The sequence below is a fragment of the Ceratosolen solmsi genome, unplaced genomic scaffold (assembly GCF_000503995.2).
Source record: "Ceratosolen solmsi marchali unplaced genomic scaffold, CerSol_1.0 scaffold1, whole genome shotgun sequence".
Lineage (NCBI taxonomy): Eukaryota > Metazoa > Arthropoda > Insecta > Hymenoptera > Agaonidae > Ceratosolen > Ceratosolen solmsi.
In genome coordinates, this window is record NW_011948415.1 from 9426334 (window position 1) to 9442329 (window position 15996).

Below are 15996 nucleotides of genomic sequence, written 5' to 3' on the forward strand. Positions count from 1 at the left end.
CGTCGTGTAAAATTACTTTCGCGCATGACTTTTCAATGTCATTTTATTTTATTATTGGCAAATGTAGATCACTACATTCAATACAGTAGAAGTGATATTTATCCAAAGATTAAGAAGAATACCAACATAATATCAACAAATGTTCATTAATTTTTATAATTTGTTAAAATTTTTATAAACACTTTAAACAGATATAAATTGATACAATGATTTACGTAATAAATTAGTTTTCACATTTTAAATCTGAATTATAATAACTTTCATTTATTAATATATCCTAGTTATTAATACGAAATACAACACGTCGTTTTAGGATTCATAAAAATTGTCCATTTATATAAAAATTATTTTATATATTTATTGATTATGAGGAAGCTCGAAAGCGATAAAATTGAATTAAAACTAATTCATACTTATAATATTAAATAAGCACATAAATTTATGTAATATGCCAATATAAAATTTTCTTCAAAAGTTTAATTACAAAATCACACTTAAACGCAAAGATGTTTATAATATTATAATTTATAAATTTACATATTTACATTTGACATTATTTTTCAGTTACTCGGAGCAAAAATTTTCACTGTGAGGATCACGATAAAAGCTTAAAAGCTTGCTAAAGTACATTCAGGTCAAATTCGTTTGCGGTGTACAGCAATATTTACATTTTTCACGGTTAAACTTGGTAAATGCCGTTAGCAGAGCATCAACTCGAGCTTTATATAATGCTTTCCAAGTCATTTTAAATTGACGATTTCAAGAATTACCAATCGATAAGCTGTGACGAAATATTTCTCGTAAAAGTAAACTTCTATGTGATTAAACATACACGTGTCAAAATTGCGACTCGGGCTCATTCCTTCGTATGGTAATGTAAAATTCAGTGGTTAAATGAACGAATCTTGTCGTTCTAGGAAATTCTCGGGACTGGCAATTTCGATAGATGAGAAGGAGAGAATGTTTTTTTCGCTCAAAGAAATAGGCGAAGTAGAGGTGCCGTGCACGTTTCGAACTACAAAACAACGCTTTTCATGCAAAACTTGCACTTTTCACATTAGAACACGATAAGTTTGGTATTAGGAATTTTCGATAGAATAAATCGCTATTCAGCCGGAGATGAAGAAGAAAAAGTAAATCCAAATGGGAGTGCAGCTTCTATTTATAAATATATAGCGCACCTGGTGCGCAGTGTATTGTAAATAAACAAAAGCCATTCGTAAATGTGTTTATACTATTAGCTGAGGAGGAAGTTACGCTAAAGTTAAATAAAAATATGAATTCGTTTTATTACGAATTTCATCGTTACATTTCATCGTTGGTTTATTTTCAATAAACTTATTGATTATTTATAAATTTGTATTAGAATACTATCTATTATTTTTACAATAAATTATTTTTTAACAAATTGATAGTTGGCTTTAATAATTTGAACTAAACCTTTTCAAATAGAGAAGAAAAAACTTCTTGCGTTCACGCTGGTAATTACAGGAGGAATTTACGATAAAAATACATGCTATAGTTTTTTTATAGATAAAGTTCTTATTCGCTTTTAAAAGGTGTTTCAAAGAGTAGTTAATTCTGAGAGAAAATTTTTCTTCCGTATTCATAAAGGAAATTAATATTACACATGTTCTTCGAAATAAAAAACTTAATTTTTAATGTATTTAAGTTATTGATTGATAAGGGCATAACATAGATAACGAATAACTTGTATTTAAATCGTTTGACCTCTTTTTCAATTTTCATTTATATGAAATAAATTTGTTTAAATACTATCCAATATTTGTATTTAAAGCTTGGATAATTAATAGGGTTTAGAGAAAATTAAATTTTAAAATATTAAATTAAGATTTCTTGCTACGAGACTCTGTGGTAAAAAAATATATTAATAAATCGATAATTTATAAAATATCGTTGAAAAAACTGCTCATAGAAATTTTTTATTTTATTGTTCTTATTAAACGATGCTTTTAAGTGTAAAATACGTAGAGGTGTAGAGGCAAATTCATCTCTTTTGCTTTATGCAAGCGTACTACAGTCTGTTTTACGTAAATGATTGCGTAAAGGAGTAATTTTTTTTTTTACAGATTAATTCTATGATTAATTAATTCATCTGACCGCATTTCATTTTGTTCATTTTTTTTTTAATTTTATTATTCTACAAAGTAAAATGCATAAAATTAAATTGTGTAACGTTAAATAATATTTTTATCGTATGCTTTTCGATAAACGTTTAATTTAATTAATTGCCTTAACGCCCGGGCCTTTCAGTATTCCATTAATACAATAGATAAATAGATAGAGTTTCACAGACAACAAAGCGAGAATAAAAGTTATATACTATTCATTATTACATAGGTAAAAAATTAAATTTTAAGAATTCGCATGAAACTATATATAGTGATGAGTAAATAATACTAATTTTAAATTTTATAGAATAACACGTTGAAGTAGTGGTTGCATTTGTCTATTAACGGAAAAAAAAACTATGAAGTGTGTAGACTAATATTTTTAATTTATTTTAAAAGTACATAATTAAAAATGTGTACTCAAGATATAAATTAATAGTCAAATAAACAATAATTACTACAATATTTTAGCTTTTCTTCTTAAGATTATATTAGTTTTTGTTCTTATTATATTCATAAGTTATAATTAATAGTCCAATTAAAATAGTGCCGGTACGAAAAGATGATAGATGACTTAATTGTTAATGTATTTCTATAAACTTTATAAAAAAGTAATTTATAATATATAAGAATACGATTATTAGTCATTTAACTATGTAAAGAATTTAAGAAGGAGGATTAATAAAAAATATTTTATATTTCAAATATGATATATGCAGGATCATCATAAATCTTCGTTCTAAAATATTTAATTTATATAAATTGATTTTATTTTGATACACAAGAGTTGGTTGATGAATTGTTCATTATTTACAATGTACTATGAGTATATACAAACAATTATTAAGAACATAAATAACTTGATTACTAGTTAAAATCACCGACGGAGAGAGATTTTCTTTATAGATTTATTCACAAGATTATTGTAATATAATATTTTTTCGAATTAGTCGCAAAACCGAGAATAACATATACGTGCTCAATACATTAAAAGAAAATATGAATAGACGCATCTGCACCTATGCAGAGCTATGAGACAGCCAGATCAAGTATCGGATATACGATATTCTTGTAACAATTCACTCTGTTGCTGCTGTTTTCAATGATTTGATATTAAACTGTTCATGTACGCATGCGTTATTGCGCAAGAGGGCGATTGGAATTAGACAAAATCGAATTAACTAGATAATATAATATGTAGCTACGCTTATTATACATAGATTGGTTTTATGTCGAATTATCATATATCTAATAAATGAATGGCACATTTATAGATCTCTACATAGATATATCAAATTAATTATAATAAAAAATCTCACCTTTCGTTAACTTATTGAAATATTTTTATATTATTTTATACTGATTTGAATTACAAAAATTAAATAGAGCTATTGCTGAATAAGTATAGTTTTTCAATACAATTTTAATATTACATCAGGTAATCGAAAGTTTAGTATTTCAATTGAACTAATAATTAAATGAGATAAAAAAATAGTAAAATAAAATTATCACATTTGGATTAAAGTATTTTTAATATAACAGTTTTTTTTTTATAAATTCGTAAAAATCAAATAAATGAAGAAAAGATGTTACCGAGACACGGAAAGTAATAGAAGCATAAATAATATGTCAAAATACGTTGAGGCAAATAAAAAATAAGATTTGTACGATTTTTTATTGTAATTAATTATATACATGTGTGTGGAGATCTGTAAATATATCATTAATTTATTGGATATATGATAAGTTGAAATAAAAATTTTTTTTTTTTAAAGTAATAATAAATAAATAATTATATTTTCAATACCTTATAGCATATTTAAATGTCTCAAATTTAAAATATGACGATTAATAATCATAAAATTATTAATGGAAATAAATAGAATTTCTTTCCTTCGGTTTTTCTTTTATATATATAGATTTATATATAATTTATATAGATAAATATATGCATCTAAATGTCTACAATTTTTTCTTAATAGATACTAGTATGCAGTTTATAAATTTTGTAATTGTTAAAATTTCAATAATAAAACTGGTAATAGTTGAAATAATAAAAATTGTTTTTAAAAATGTGTAAGAACTTTTCATTCTATTAATTATATGTATTAATCAAGTTTTTAATTGTTAAATAATCGATCTCAACTTTACAAACAATACAAATATTATTTTATCATAAATATAGTTGAGTTTAATGAATGTTAATGTATTATATTATAATAAAAAAATATTATACCCAACAGAAAATAATTCTTAATTTTTATACGCGATTTTAATTTGGCACGAACTTTTATTTCAATATACGATTTGTAATAACATTTTAATGAATACTAATAACGTATTTTAAAACGTTAAATTAACTATGTAAATGCTTAAAATATATAAAAGATTTTTATGAATACAAAGAAATTAATTCTTTAATTACGTATTCATTCTTGTAAATGCTAAGTACACATTCGATATTAAAGGTGAGAAAATGTTAACTTATAGTAATCGTATGATTATAAGTTTTCTTTTATAGTTGTATTCTAAAAGTTTTCATGATAACATTAATACCAATTGAAAACTTGTCGTTGATATAATTAAAAAGAATGAAACGAATATAAGATTGATATTATTTTTTGCGAAGTGCTAAAATTCGATTATCTTGGTGATTTTTAAATATCAGAAATATTTCAGAAATAGTATGTTGTTAGAAATTAGTCGAGACATTTATTTCCACGTCTTGGTCCATTTTAATTAACTCTGCCCTAAAAAGCAGAAGATTACCATATGAAAATAACAAACTTTGAAAATAAAATACGTCCATTTAGTTACAGGATCGCCATTAATTAATGGTACGACAATATTGCAAATATCAGATAAATAATTTCGGATATATAATAAACAACTCGAAGTAAATTCAATGGATTAAAATTTCAGATTGTATTATTAAAACGAACAATGATTTTTAAGTGAAATAATATGATAATTTCAATTTTCATATTCACTAAGTTAAATTGAAAAACGCTCGAAAGATATCCTTTATATGTATTTAAATATTTTTTTCGTTAATAGATTTATAAATTTCAAAATTAAATCAAACAGCTCTGTATCTTTACTATCGTACTCACATATTTTATTATTATAATTGGAAATATAATAAACTGATTGATATTTATCTATACAACATATAATATTTATTAAATTATATGGGCTGCAAAGAAATTTGAGAAATTAAAATTCAGCCTTTTATAATAAGTTTTTCATTATATTTTACTCTCTTCTCCCGTGGTTTACAATTCGTAAATTTTCCTTTTTCCAAATAAAATATTTTGTATGAATTTAAATATTAAGTGCAATTTGAACAATCTAGTGGATAACAAGAACTTGGCATAAGTTTATAAAAGTGAAAAGAAGGAAATGAGAAAATGAGAGATGGAGCAACTGCTGCAACAACTACATTCTAATTATTTTAAGCATAGTCGCAATAACCGGTTATCGTCTGCTCTTCGAGTATCGCGCAATTTTCGCTTCCTCCAAGTTACTTACACGGTACAGGTGTAATATGAAATTGGGCACTGGTTTGCCTCATTTCACGTAGCTCGCATAAATAAGAAACAAAGGATTAAGATTATAATTTCATATTCTTGGAATGTATCGATATTAGATCGAACGTGAACAAATGACAGAACAATACTTATACATTATTTTTCATCTATCGTAAATATGAAATTTAGATTTGTACACACATGCATATACCGAGGCAGGTTGATACGTCTACCTTCTCACACACGCACAGATCCGCGCACACATTGATACGCAAACAAACAAACAAATAACAAGAAAACGTAGCCGCAAACGCACTCGCACGAAAATCGACATAAAATCCACATACACAACAGGTTCAATGCGTAGATTTCATGTCAATTAAAAATTATTCTACAACTTTATAGTTTATAGTTTGTACAAGACTTTTTTTTCTTTTTTTCTTTTTTTTTTTTTTTTTTTAATTCAATATCGTACAGGAGAGATGCTTTATATTGCAAAATATATATCATCGTGAATGCGCGTTGTTTCAAAGAATTTACCGGTTTAATGATTATTTATACAAACTTGATATTTGGATCCTAAAAATGCCAATAAATAGCATTTTTAAAGCAGTTATTTTGAAAAATTCATTTTAATTTTAATTAAAAAACAATGTTTCATGCTAAAATCGTGAATTATAGGACATGAGCAGTGATGCATTGATGTTAACGATAATTTTAATTAAAGCATTTTCAAAAGCATTCAATTACAAATTAAATACATAAAAATACAATTTATCTTCATTGTCATGAAAATATATGGATTGTAAATTGTTTTCGTAAGATTAAAATACAAATAACGCGTACCTCAAATTTGTGCGCCCGCTGTTCAACTTATTAAGAGGGACACGAGAATGTTATAAAATGATTTTCGTAAAATATTTATTTATAATTTTCTAGATAGTTGGAACGAATAATTTTATATTAAAAAATTATTTAATTGCATTAAATACGGATAAAGCAACTTGAAATGATTAGAGAGGAAGATAATGTATTACGCTACACGGGTGATTTAACCAATTTGGTGTTTTGAATTTTGATTACTTGAATTGAGTCTTGATTAGCTTAATGGGGATTGATTTAGAAACAATTTAGATACACCGCGTGCTCTACATGTAGACGAAGTACCGTACAACCGGATATTATTCTTCAGTGATTCTCAATTTTATCAAGAAAATTAAGTGCAGTTATGATGTATACATGATGTATATTGCTTGTGATTATTTTCGATCGAAAATTTTAGGAGTATTTTTGAGTCGTTTTTGTAATATTATAATTAAGTCAAAATCAATTGTTTTTACTTCATAATTTTAAATTGCATATGCATATAACGGATGGATGAGAAACAATGGTGAGCGTCTGCATTAAGACGGTGCGTTTTAAAAGTTCGTAAAATTATTTGAAGGCGTATTAACGTTTAGTAGAAAATTAAGATTTTCATATTATGCATTTGGTATTTAGTAGAAAATTATAATGGCTATGATGGAGCTATGGAAAATGATGAAATGAAATCAAATGTATACTTCATTAGTGTCAACGGAATATTTTTAACGATGAATACCCAACAAAAGAATTGTAATAGTCATATTGTAATTTTCATAATTTGATTATTAATAGAGTTGGAAGATGTTGTTGAGTGAAGTTGATTATAAAAACAGTACAAGATGGAGCTCATATATATATATATATATATATATATATATATATATATCTCATTCTATGTTGAAAAGTAAATAATTAGATGCTGTAACACTCGGCTAAAACTCTCAGCGTAATAGGTTCAAAGTATGGAGTTCAAATTATATTTTCTACGTTTTCGCGCGTGATAATAAGTGTCCGCTTGCAATGGGCACTCGCGCATGTAAACAAAAATTCAGCTAGCAAAGGGATTATTAAACCAATGAATTGCCTGGTAACGAGGCGCAAAATGACGATGTCACGACTATTTTGAAAGAAAGAGATATTACAAACGGCATGCCGTGTCTCGAAAGATTTACTGCTCAAACGAATAGCGTCCCCTTTTCGCATAAATTCATAAAAATTAGCGCCACTGCCGTGTCTTGTTCATCTCCTTTCCCGTACGCTCTCTCGAAATATTGTTATTATTCGATATGACAGAGCCGTAACCGGAATCTTTGCCAGATCTTCGCTGGCCATGTCTTTCGCGATGGCGGAAGCGTGCATGAGACAGTCGGGCAGCATATTGCGAAGGCGATGATAAATTTTGCCTTTCCCGATGAAAAACAAGTTGTATATTCAGTGTAAGTCTGTAATTGCTTTTAGTAAAGCTTAATTCCCGGTGGCCGAGTTGACGGGCAGCTATTTTAGCGCTGTCATTCTCGTTTTAAATAATTCGGTGCATAGGAAATCATTAGATTAGAGCGGATCTCTCGTAAATTCAGAATTGCATTCCCAAGCTTCTAACGAAAGAAGAAATCGTTTCAGTTTATTAATAGACTGAGAAATTTTCTGCGAATCAGGCCCGCATACATTTTATTCTTTAAATATATTTGTTGAAAGGAATCTGTTACGAGAGGAAAGTGCAGTTATACATTTGATCAAAATACCGGTCACAGCTGAGCTCGAAATAGCTTTAACGACAAATATCTTTATGAATTTTGGATCGATTTCAAATCTTTATGGTAAAATGGTAAAATGTATCGTGCGTATTGTTTTATAAAAAAATTTTGAAAAGCAAAAAGTAATAGCTTGGAATTCTTATTTGTAATTGATTTCAGAAATAAGTTAAGTTATCAATTCAGGGAATGCTTCATACTTTACTTTTCTCAATATTAACAGAAAGTTTAATTCTGCTCAAATCGATTACTTTGTAAAAAATTTTTTTTCCCATGATAAATTCGTCAATTGAACGTTAGATATTTAATGAAATATTTCGCAAAGGTAGTTGTTAAATAAAAATTAATTAAGCATATAAAATTCTATTATTATCACCCCCTCTTTAAACTACATTAATTATTAATTATTTATATATTAGCAATAATCATGATAAAGTGATGCACTTATATCATAAAAACTACATGCACGTCTGATAATCCTCATTCGACTAAAGCATGATTAGAAAGATGTTTTACTCGTTTGCTATTTATCAACTCTCATAGTGAACTAAATTCACACAGCATTCACGTTGTTTCGTACTATCGATTTCATTAGCAAAAAGTTTGTTATAGGGATTGCACTTTTAATGCAATATAATAAATATTTCGAGGTCAAATTTCAAACAGTTTATAGCTGAACTGTCTTGACGAGGTAAATAAATATCTAACAACCAAGTATTCTATCACCTTATCAAATATCAACAGCACTTTTTTTTAGTAACTCTAGAGCTTGATACGGGCATTACGTACAATAATATTTTCTTATAATGTTCTAAAATTGTGATGAATCGTGATTAAATTGTGCAATTCACAATTAATTATCTTTAATTTTTATTGTCTGGGCAATGATAAAAATACTATTTTATTTATTTTTCCTATGAATGTGGAAGAAGTCATTCTTTCAATATTAATTTGCAGTTTACGAAAAGCAAAAGAAAAAACAAAAAACAAAATCACTTAAAATATTTTCAATTTTGACATTTATTCATTCGATAATGTATAGTTGCATTTTCAATATTTCATACATTGTATTACGGATTTATCTATTATTAATAAATCGGACACTTTGTGTATATAAATGATACTTGTCTTTGATTTGAATAATAAATGAAAATAATTTAATTGTACGTAATTCTTGATTTATTTATTTTTTTATTTTTTTATTTTTTCAAATTAACAAAGACTCTTGTCAGATACCAAGTATTTTTAATTCCTATCGTACAAAAAATTACTAAATAAATAAAACGTACTCGTGCAAAGGGGACTAAAAAGAACGGCAATAGGCTTAGAAGGCTGAAGAAGTGTAGAGATATTAAAATAATGGCTAATCTAAAATTTCCGCCTAAGAGTGCATGTGATTATGTTTTGTTGTGATTCTACAAAGAAGCCTTAATTATATAATACCGAGACCAAGATCTTGATAAGGATGCGTATAAATCTTTTTGATTCTACTTGGAGTACTGAAGTCGAGGTAAAAAGAACCCATAGTGGTAGCGCATAGGGTTTTATCTTATCTACATTTATGACGAGATTTCAGCGCAAGTTATTATAATTGAAAACAAATAGTATTGTGGCATAGAAATAAAAATAAGATAAAATGAATTTTGCAAGTATAATTTCTATAACGTAGGCATTTGGAGGCGTAGAAGCTATTGAATGCCTATTGCAAATACGCTTAGACAAAGAGAATCGAAGTTTCGTCATGTGAAATCTAGATTAGTTAATATTAGAATCATTCAGCGACGAGCTTAACAATCTGTAAAATTATTTAAAATTTATTTATTTATTAAATACTTGGATTATCGCTACATAGAGATATTTAATTATAGCTTTAGAATATTTTAATATTGTTATTGATGTATTATCTCTTATTACAAATTAGCGGTTGAGTGGATTGAAAATAAAGTGATTAATTATATTCTAGTCATGAGGTTAAATGCTCTTTTTATTCGGGGCCTGTGTTTAATTTTTTTTTTTTTTTTTTTTTTTTTTTTTTTTTATAATGAATAAAATATTGACTTTATATTTAGCTAATAAAACATTATTTTCTATCAAGAAATAATTATTTTCGCTATAAATATTAAATTGATTGATTAGCGGTAAAATATTATCTTTGGAATATGTTTTGATAAGTACCTTAATGCGATAACTTTTATAATTGTCATCGTGTCTTATGTTGGAGAATTATTGATCATGATTTAGCTCTTTTAATTCGTATAATTTTTCATTTATTACATACATTAAAGGAAAAATTTCTTCCTTATTATACGCTAATACATCATTTTTTCAGATTTACGAAAAGAAATCGAAGTGTTAAGCGGTTTAGTATATTTTTAAAATTGTTATGTTTAATGTTATTTTATTTTTTACTAGATATCGGAAGGACTCTACTTTTATCTACATTCAATAAATTATAAATTAAATTTTATTTCACATCGATATGTTCTTAGTTGATTTCACATACACGCACGCACACAGGCTATTGATTTTTCATGCTTGTGTATAGAAGAGATAAAAATGCATAGGAATAACACTGATGCGTAGTTAATGAAGAAAAACTTATTTGCATTGTAATTTGGTGTATAATAATAGTAACATTTCTTGAAACTGAAATAAAAATGTTCAACAATCAGATGTAAATGTAGTGTACGCATTAAAAATATTAAGTAAAGTTGTAACTCAATTTATCCCTCGTACAAACTTGAAATTTATTATTCATTTTGAGTTTTACAAATATGTAGTAATTTTGTTATACATATACATATATATATATATATATATTATATATTCCAATATCGATTATTTCATATACATATATATATGAAATATTTAGGAAATCGAATCTTTCATGTCTGATCGACGTGACCGAAGAGCTTACAATAAATATTTGTCTATCATAAGAAGTGAAATTCATTTGTTACATACCCTTTAAAATAGTATTCTACTATAATTTATAATAAATGATTATTTAATATTGATCAAAAATGAAACAAATTCTTTCTTTTCTTTTTTTGTTGTTGTTATTTTAGCATCACGATTAAAGTATTTAAGTAATAAAGTCATCGTTACGCAATCATAAGTTTAATATTTTTTTGTCAAAATCAATGAAAGACAAAAGAAAACATTATTTATATAGTCGCATATTTATCCAATGCTACTCATTACATTTACAATAATAATTTACATATATTTAATAATATATGATCGCAATTTTTAAAAATAACTTCGGCGTACAATAATTTACATATATTTAATAATATATGATCATAATTTTAAAAATAACTTAAGCCTTTATGTTATGCTTTATGTTCAAGAGAGCGAGATTACTTTTATTTGAGCGGAAAAGATTGTCTTTTGTTTCTTCTTTTTTTTTTTTTTTTTTTTTTTTAATGCAATTTCTTAATTTTAAATTACGAAAATCTGCTTAAATTAAAATCTGTCGAGTAAGCATTGAACGTTACATGTTCACAAATAGCCCCTAATTTAGTATCCATATGCATGACTATATAGAAGCCTCGAAGGCATGCCTATAGTTAATTAAAATGAGTAAAATTCATTGGACGTGGGAGAGAATTTGCCGTCATTTAAAAACAGTGTTAGCACATGTTAATTTGCAATTAGCCTGAAAAATTCGGCGATTTCCGATGGCACGAGGAATTGCCCTCTGGCACGGAAACCCGATGGTGCAACAAATATATGAATTCTCCGAATTCACATTTTCAACGACACTTGGGCTTTCAAAATGAATCTGAAAGTGCAACGTGGCCTCGTGTCGCGAACGGTAATAGGCAAAAGGAAAATAACGGGCCAATAATTGGAGATAACGAAGTGATAAGTTCGCGGATAAGCACGAGACGGTAGCATCGCCGCGGCGCACCAAGTCACGCGGCTCCTCAGGATTCGTGCGAGCAACTCGGTTGAGAACCACCACGATAACTGTACCCCAGAGCGAATGCGAAAGTCAATCAGGAATCGCGCGCGCACGTGTAGACGACGCGACAACTTTCCTGTCCGTTTTGCGTTGTGTGCATAAGAATTGTGCCTCACAAATAAAACGCGCGAGCCTTCCTTTACATCCAGCGCCGCACATTTACTCAAGCGAGGGATCCTTTGGCTGACTACACTTTCCTCACCCACAAGCCCCTTTCGTGCCACGCACACATGCACGCCGTTCGGTTTGGTCGTAGCTCCATTTTTTTTTCTACTGATTTTATTACGCACGAGAAAAATAACGACGGCCGGTTGCGTGTTAAAGTTACGCTCTTCAGTTCATGTACAAAGTGCGTGGTACCGGCTCGCTGTACTTTTATGAAAAATGGAAGCGGAGCTAACACGATTACACCGAGCGCACGAACGCCGATAAGATTTAGACATTCTGCAACGTATTGACGGCCTTATTAACATTAAATTATTTTGATTAGTCGAACCGTATAATGCAATATGTCCTTGTTCACAGATTTATTGATATAGATTAGCGAGCAAGTATTAAATATCTTTACCGATAAGTATCGGTACTCGTATATATAGATGAAAATTTCTAAAATCGATTTTTATAGCGTAAAATGGAGGCCAATAAATTATCAAATGCAGATAATGATTTTTTTTCTTCTTTGAATAAAATTAGTCAGTCGATGACACTTATATTTACGTCTTTCTTTACTTATTATCGTAGGGCATGTTGTATGCTAGGAACGCGGACAATGGTAAATGGTAAATTCATATATATATATATATATATATATATATATTGTTTTGCTGTTAATAATTTCTTCTATAATCGACACACAGTCGAGTCGTAAGTTTAAACAACAAGGCGAATAATTAAATAATTTTGTTTTTTTTTGTCTTTTTAATTTTTTGTTTTTTCGTATTTTGGAGAAACCAAATATAAAATATTAAGCATTGATAAGATTAAGTTCAATCTTCCATCACGTGTAGATATGTTATAAAACAGAAAACAGATTAGCACAAGTCGTATAAAAGTCGAAAGATCGAAGCGGTAGATTCGAAAGGTAGGAGAACGGAGTGGAGGATGATTGTGCGGCCTAAATCTCTGATTATTCGATAGGCGAATCGCAAAAAAAAGAAAAACCGAAAGACACGGGGAAGTAAATACGACGAATGAACGACTGCGGGCAAAGAAAGGAGAATGTGGGAGAATTTTCTGGGAGGAGTATAAATTTGTAACGTTGCTTTACAATCCCGTGCCTCTAAAATGCATAAAACATATATCGATAGAATTCTTATTTCTGTCTCTTATTGTTACCTGTTAACCGAATCTGGCACGAAGATGTTCCACCATGAGGGTCTCTTCTGGCGCGCGTTGTAAAGTCCCTCGGTGCTGCCTACTTCGCTGGTCGGTGCACCGGTCGCCGTGCCCTTTCTCCTCTTCCTGTCGACCTTGGGCGGCTTGCCGACCAGCGGATGCCAGGACTTTCTCCTGCCCTTCTTGACAAACTCGGGCGACGGCAGTAGCGGTGGCGGCGGCGTCAGCGGCGGCGGCGCCACCGTCGCAGACTCGTTCTCCCGCGACTCGCTCTCGTTCTTTCGCTCGTCGTCCTTGCCGTTCTCGGCATTTTTACCAATGGCCTCCTCGCTCAACAGGTCCTGAGAGACGTAAAACACGGATCCGCGCCTGGGTGTTCCATCGCTACCACGTCGCTTATCTTTGTTCTCCTTGTCCTCGAAGAAGCTCGAGCGTCGAGCCTTTTGGAAGAAGCTGTCGCGTCGGGCTTTCAGGTCATCGAGAACACTATGGCGACGGGCTTTCTGATCACGTAGGATCACCGGATTATTCGAGGACTGTTGCTTAGAGTCTGGCAGATCGAAAAGCGACGGGCAGCTTTCGACCAGCGAGGGTATCGAGTTCGTCGAGGCGAATTTCGGCGATGAATGATGATGATGATGTTGATGCTGTTGTTGCTGTCGCTGCTGCTGTTGCTGCTGTTGTTGTTGTTGTTGTTGTTGTTGTTGTTGCTGTTGTTGGCCGCAGCCGTTACTTTGTGCCTCACTAATGTACATCTTGCTTTCCATGCTATCGTGACTTTTCACTGGGAGATACAATTTAAAATGGCCAGTTAATAATTTGACTTTTTATCTATGTCGTAGGCCAGGTTTTTCATCTCATCGATATGTACTTCAAATATACTTTGACGGGAAACAGTTTATTGTCGACAATTACCGATATTAAAATCGATCGTGGAGAAGAATCGTTAAGCTAATCGATTATTGCAATATGTAATTTAACGTTTATTTTTAATATTTAAAAATTCGTTTAAGAATAGTTTCCGTAAATACGATAAAATAAAAATTTCACGCCATTACAATCTTCCGCCATTTCACTTATTATAAATATCTGTTAACTGAAAAAATAGCAGTGCTAAAGTATAAAATACTAACTATACAATGTACTTGTCAAAGCTGTTTTTCTTGAAATTTATGAGTTAATTGAGTCAACCCGTTCTTTAATACAAAATCTATAATTAAAATCTTTGTTTAATTTCCATTTTATGTTATAAAAGTTTCAAGCCAACAATGAAATCATTGCCAAGTATTTAATAATAACACATGTCTAGAATATTTATTGCAGAACGAGACCAATTTTTCCAAAACCATTTATGAAGAATATTTTTTAGCACGTGCGATTTTTTACAGTTCAGAAGACAACGAGGCTAACATATTTGAGAAAAAGTTTCGTAATCCAGTGAATGAACGAAGTAAAATGTTCAAGTTTATTAATACTCGCTGCTCGATGTGAATTTCTCTTGTGTATGCGAGTAGAGCTGGCTTTTATTCGCGTATTTCTTGATATCAATTTGCACTACAAAATATGTTATAATGGTTTAATGAGTAGTCTCGAGTAGATAACAAATTATGGATGACGAAGAAAAAAAAAAAATTCTTATTTCTAAGCTCGAAGAACTCGTCAAACGTATTAATTTACGTCTGACAATGTCATCTATAATTTTTGTACATAATCGTGGGAGAGAGAGAGAGAGAGAGAGAGAGAGAGAGAGAGAAGCAGATAGAGAGAGGTTTCAAGATGGTTAAAACGACGGGTCACGTATGCATGTACGAAAGATACAAAATTAAGTTCCCTTCGAAAGAGAAAAGTCCCAAGTGCAACTAACTGCCGTTCGATCGAGCATGCGAGCTAAAACTTATATCTACAATATTAAATATATTAATCAAAAGAAAAAAAAAAAAAGCACCCACTGTTTAACGACTTGCAGGACGGCTTTTCATTTCGTTCAATCACTGAGCACGATTTATTCACTGGCCAATTTACCAAATGTATCTCATAAACAAATCTCGTCCTCGCTCAATTTGCTTAATGTTGAAACACACCGAGGAGCGAGCCAGAGAGAGAGAGAGAGAGAGAGAGAGAGAGAGAGAGAGAGAGAGAGAGAGAAGCAGATAGAGAGAGGTTTCAAGATGGTTAAAACGCGGCTACCACTCAGTCTCCACGCATTTCGCACGTTCGGGCTCCTCGCGAGCGGCGGCTGGTTGACTCTCGGTATCACACACGACACGGTGAAAGCAGTCCCGCGGTCGCCTTTCCACTCGGTCCCCTTTCCACCGACTCTCGATCTTTCCTCCTACCGCTTTTCCGACGGGACCGTCGGGGGCAGCGGCTGCAGTAGGGTGGGAGGTAATGATTAGATGAGGGGAGGGGGGTAG

The 15996-nt window shown here is 30.2% G+C and overlaps 1 protein-coding gene across 1 annotated transcript in view; it reads right to left on the bottom strand.

Annotated features, from left to right (window-relative positions):
- Positions 1 to 15711, bottom strand: part of mtd (TLD domain-containing protein mustard) — a 113364-nt gene extending 97653 nt beyond the window's left edge. The window contains exons 1-3 of the mRNA XM_011507868.1: positions 15532 to 15711; positions 14296 to 14366; positions 13583 to 14214 (exon numbers count right to left, since the gene is read on the bottom strand). Coding sequence (XP_011506170.1) covers positions 13583 to 14214; positions 14296 to 14366; position 15532 — 704 coding nt within the window. The 5' untranslated portion in view covers positions 15533 to 15711. The remainder of the gene's footprint in view (positions 1 to 13582; positions 14215 to 14295; positions 14367 to 15531) is intronic.
- Between the last annotated feature and the right edge of the window lie 285 nt (positions 15712 to 15996).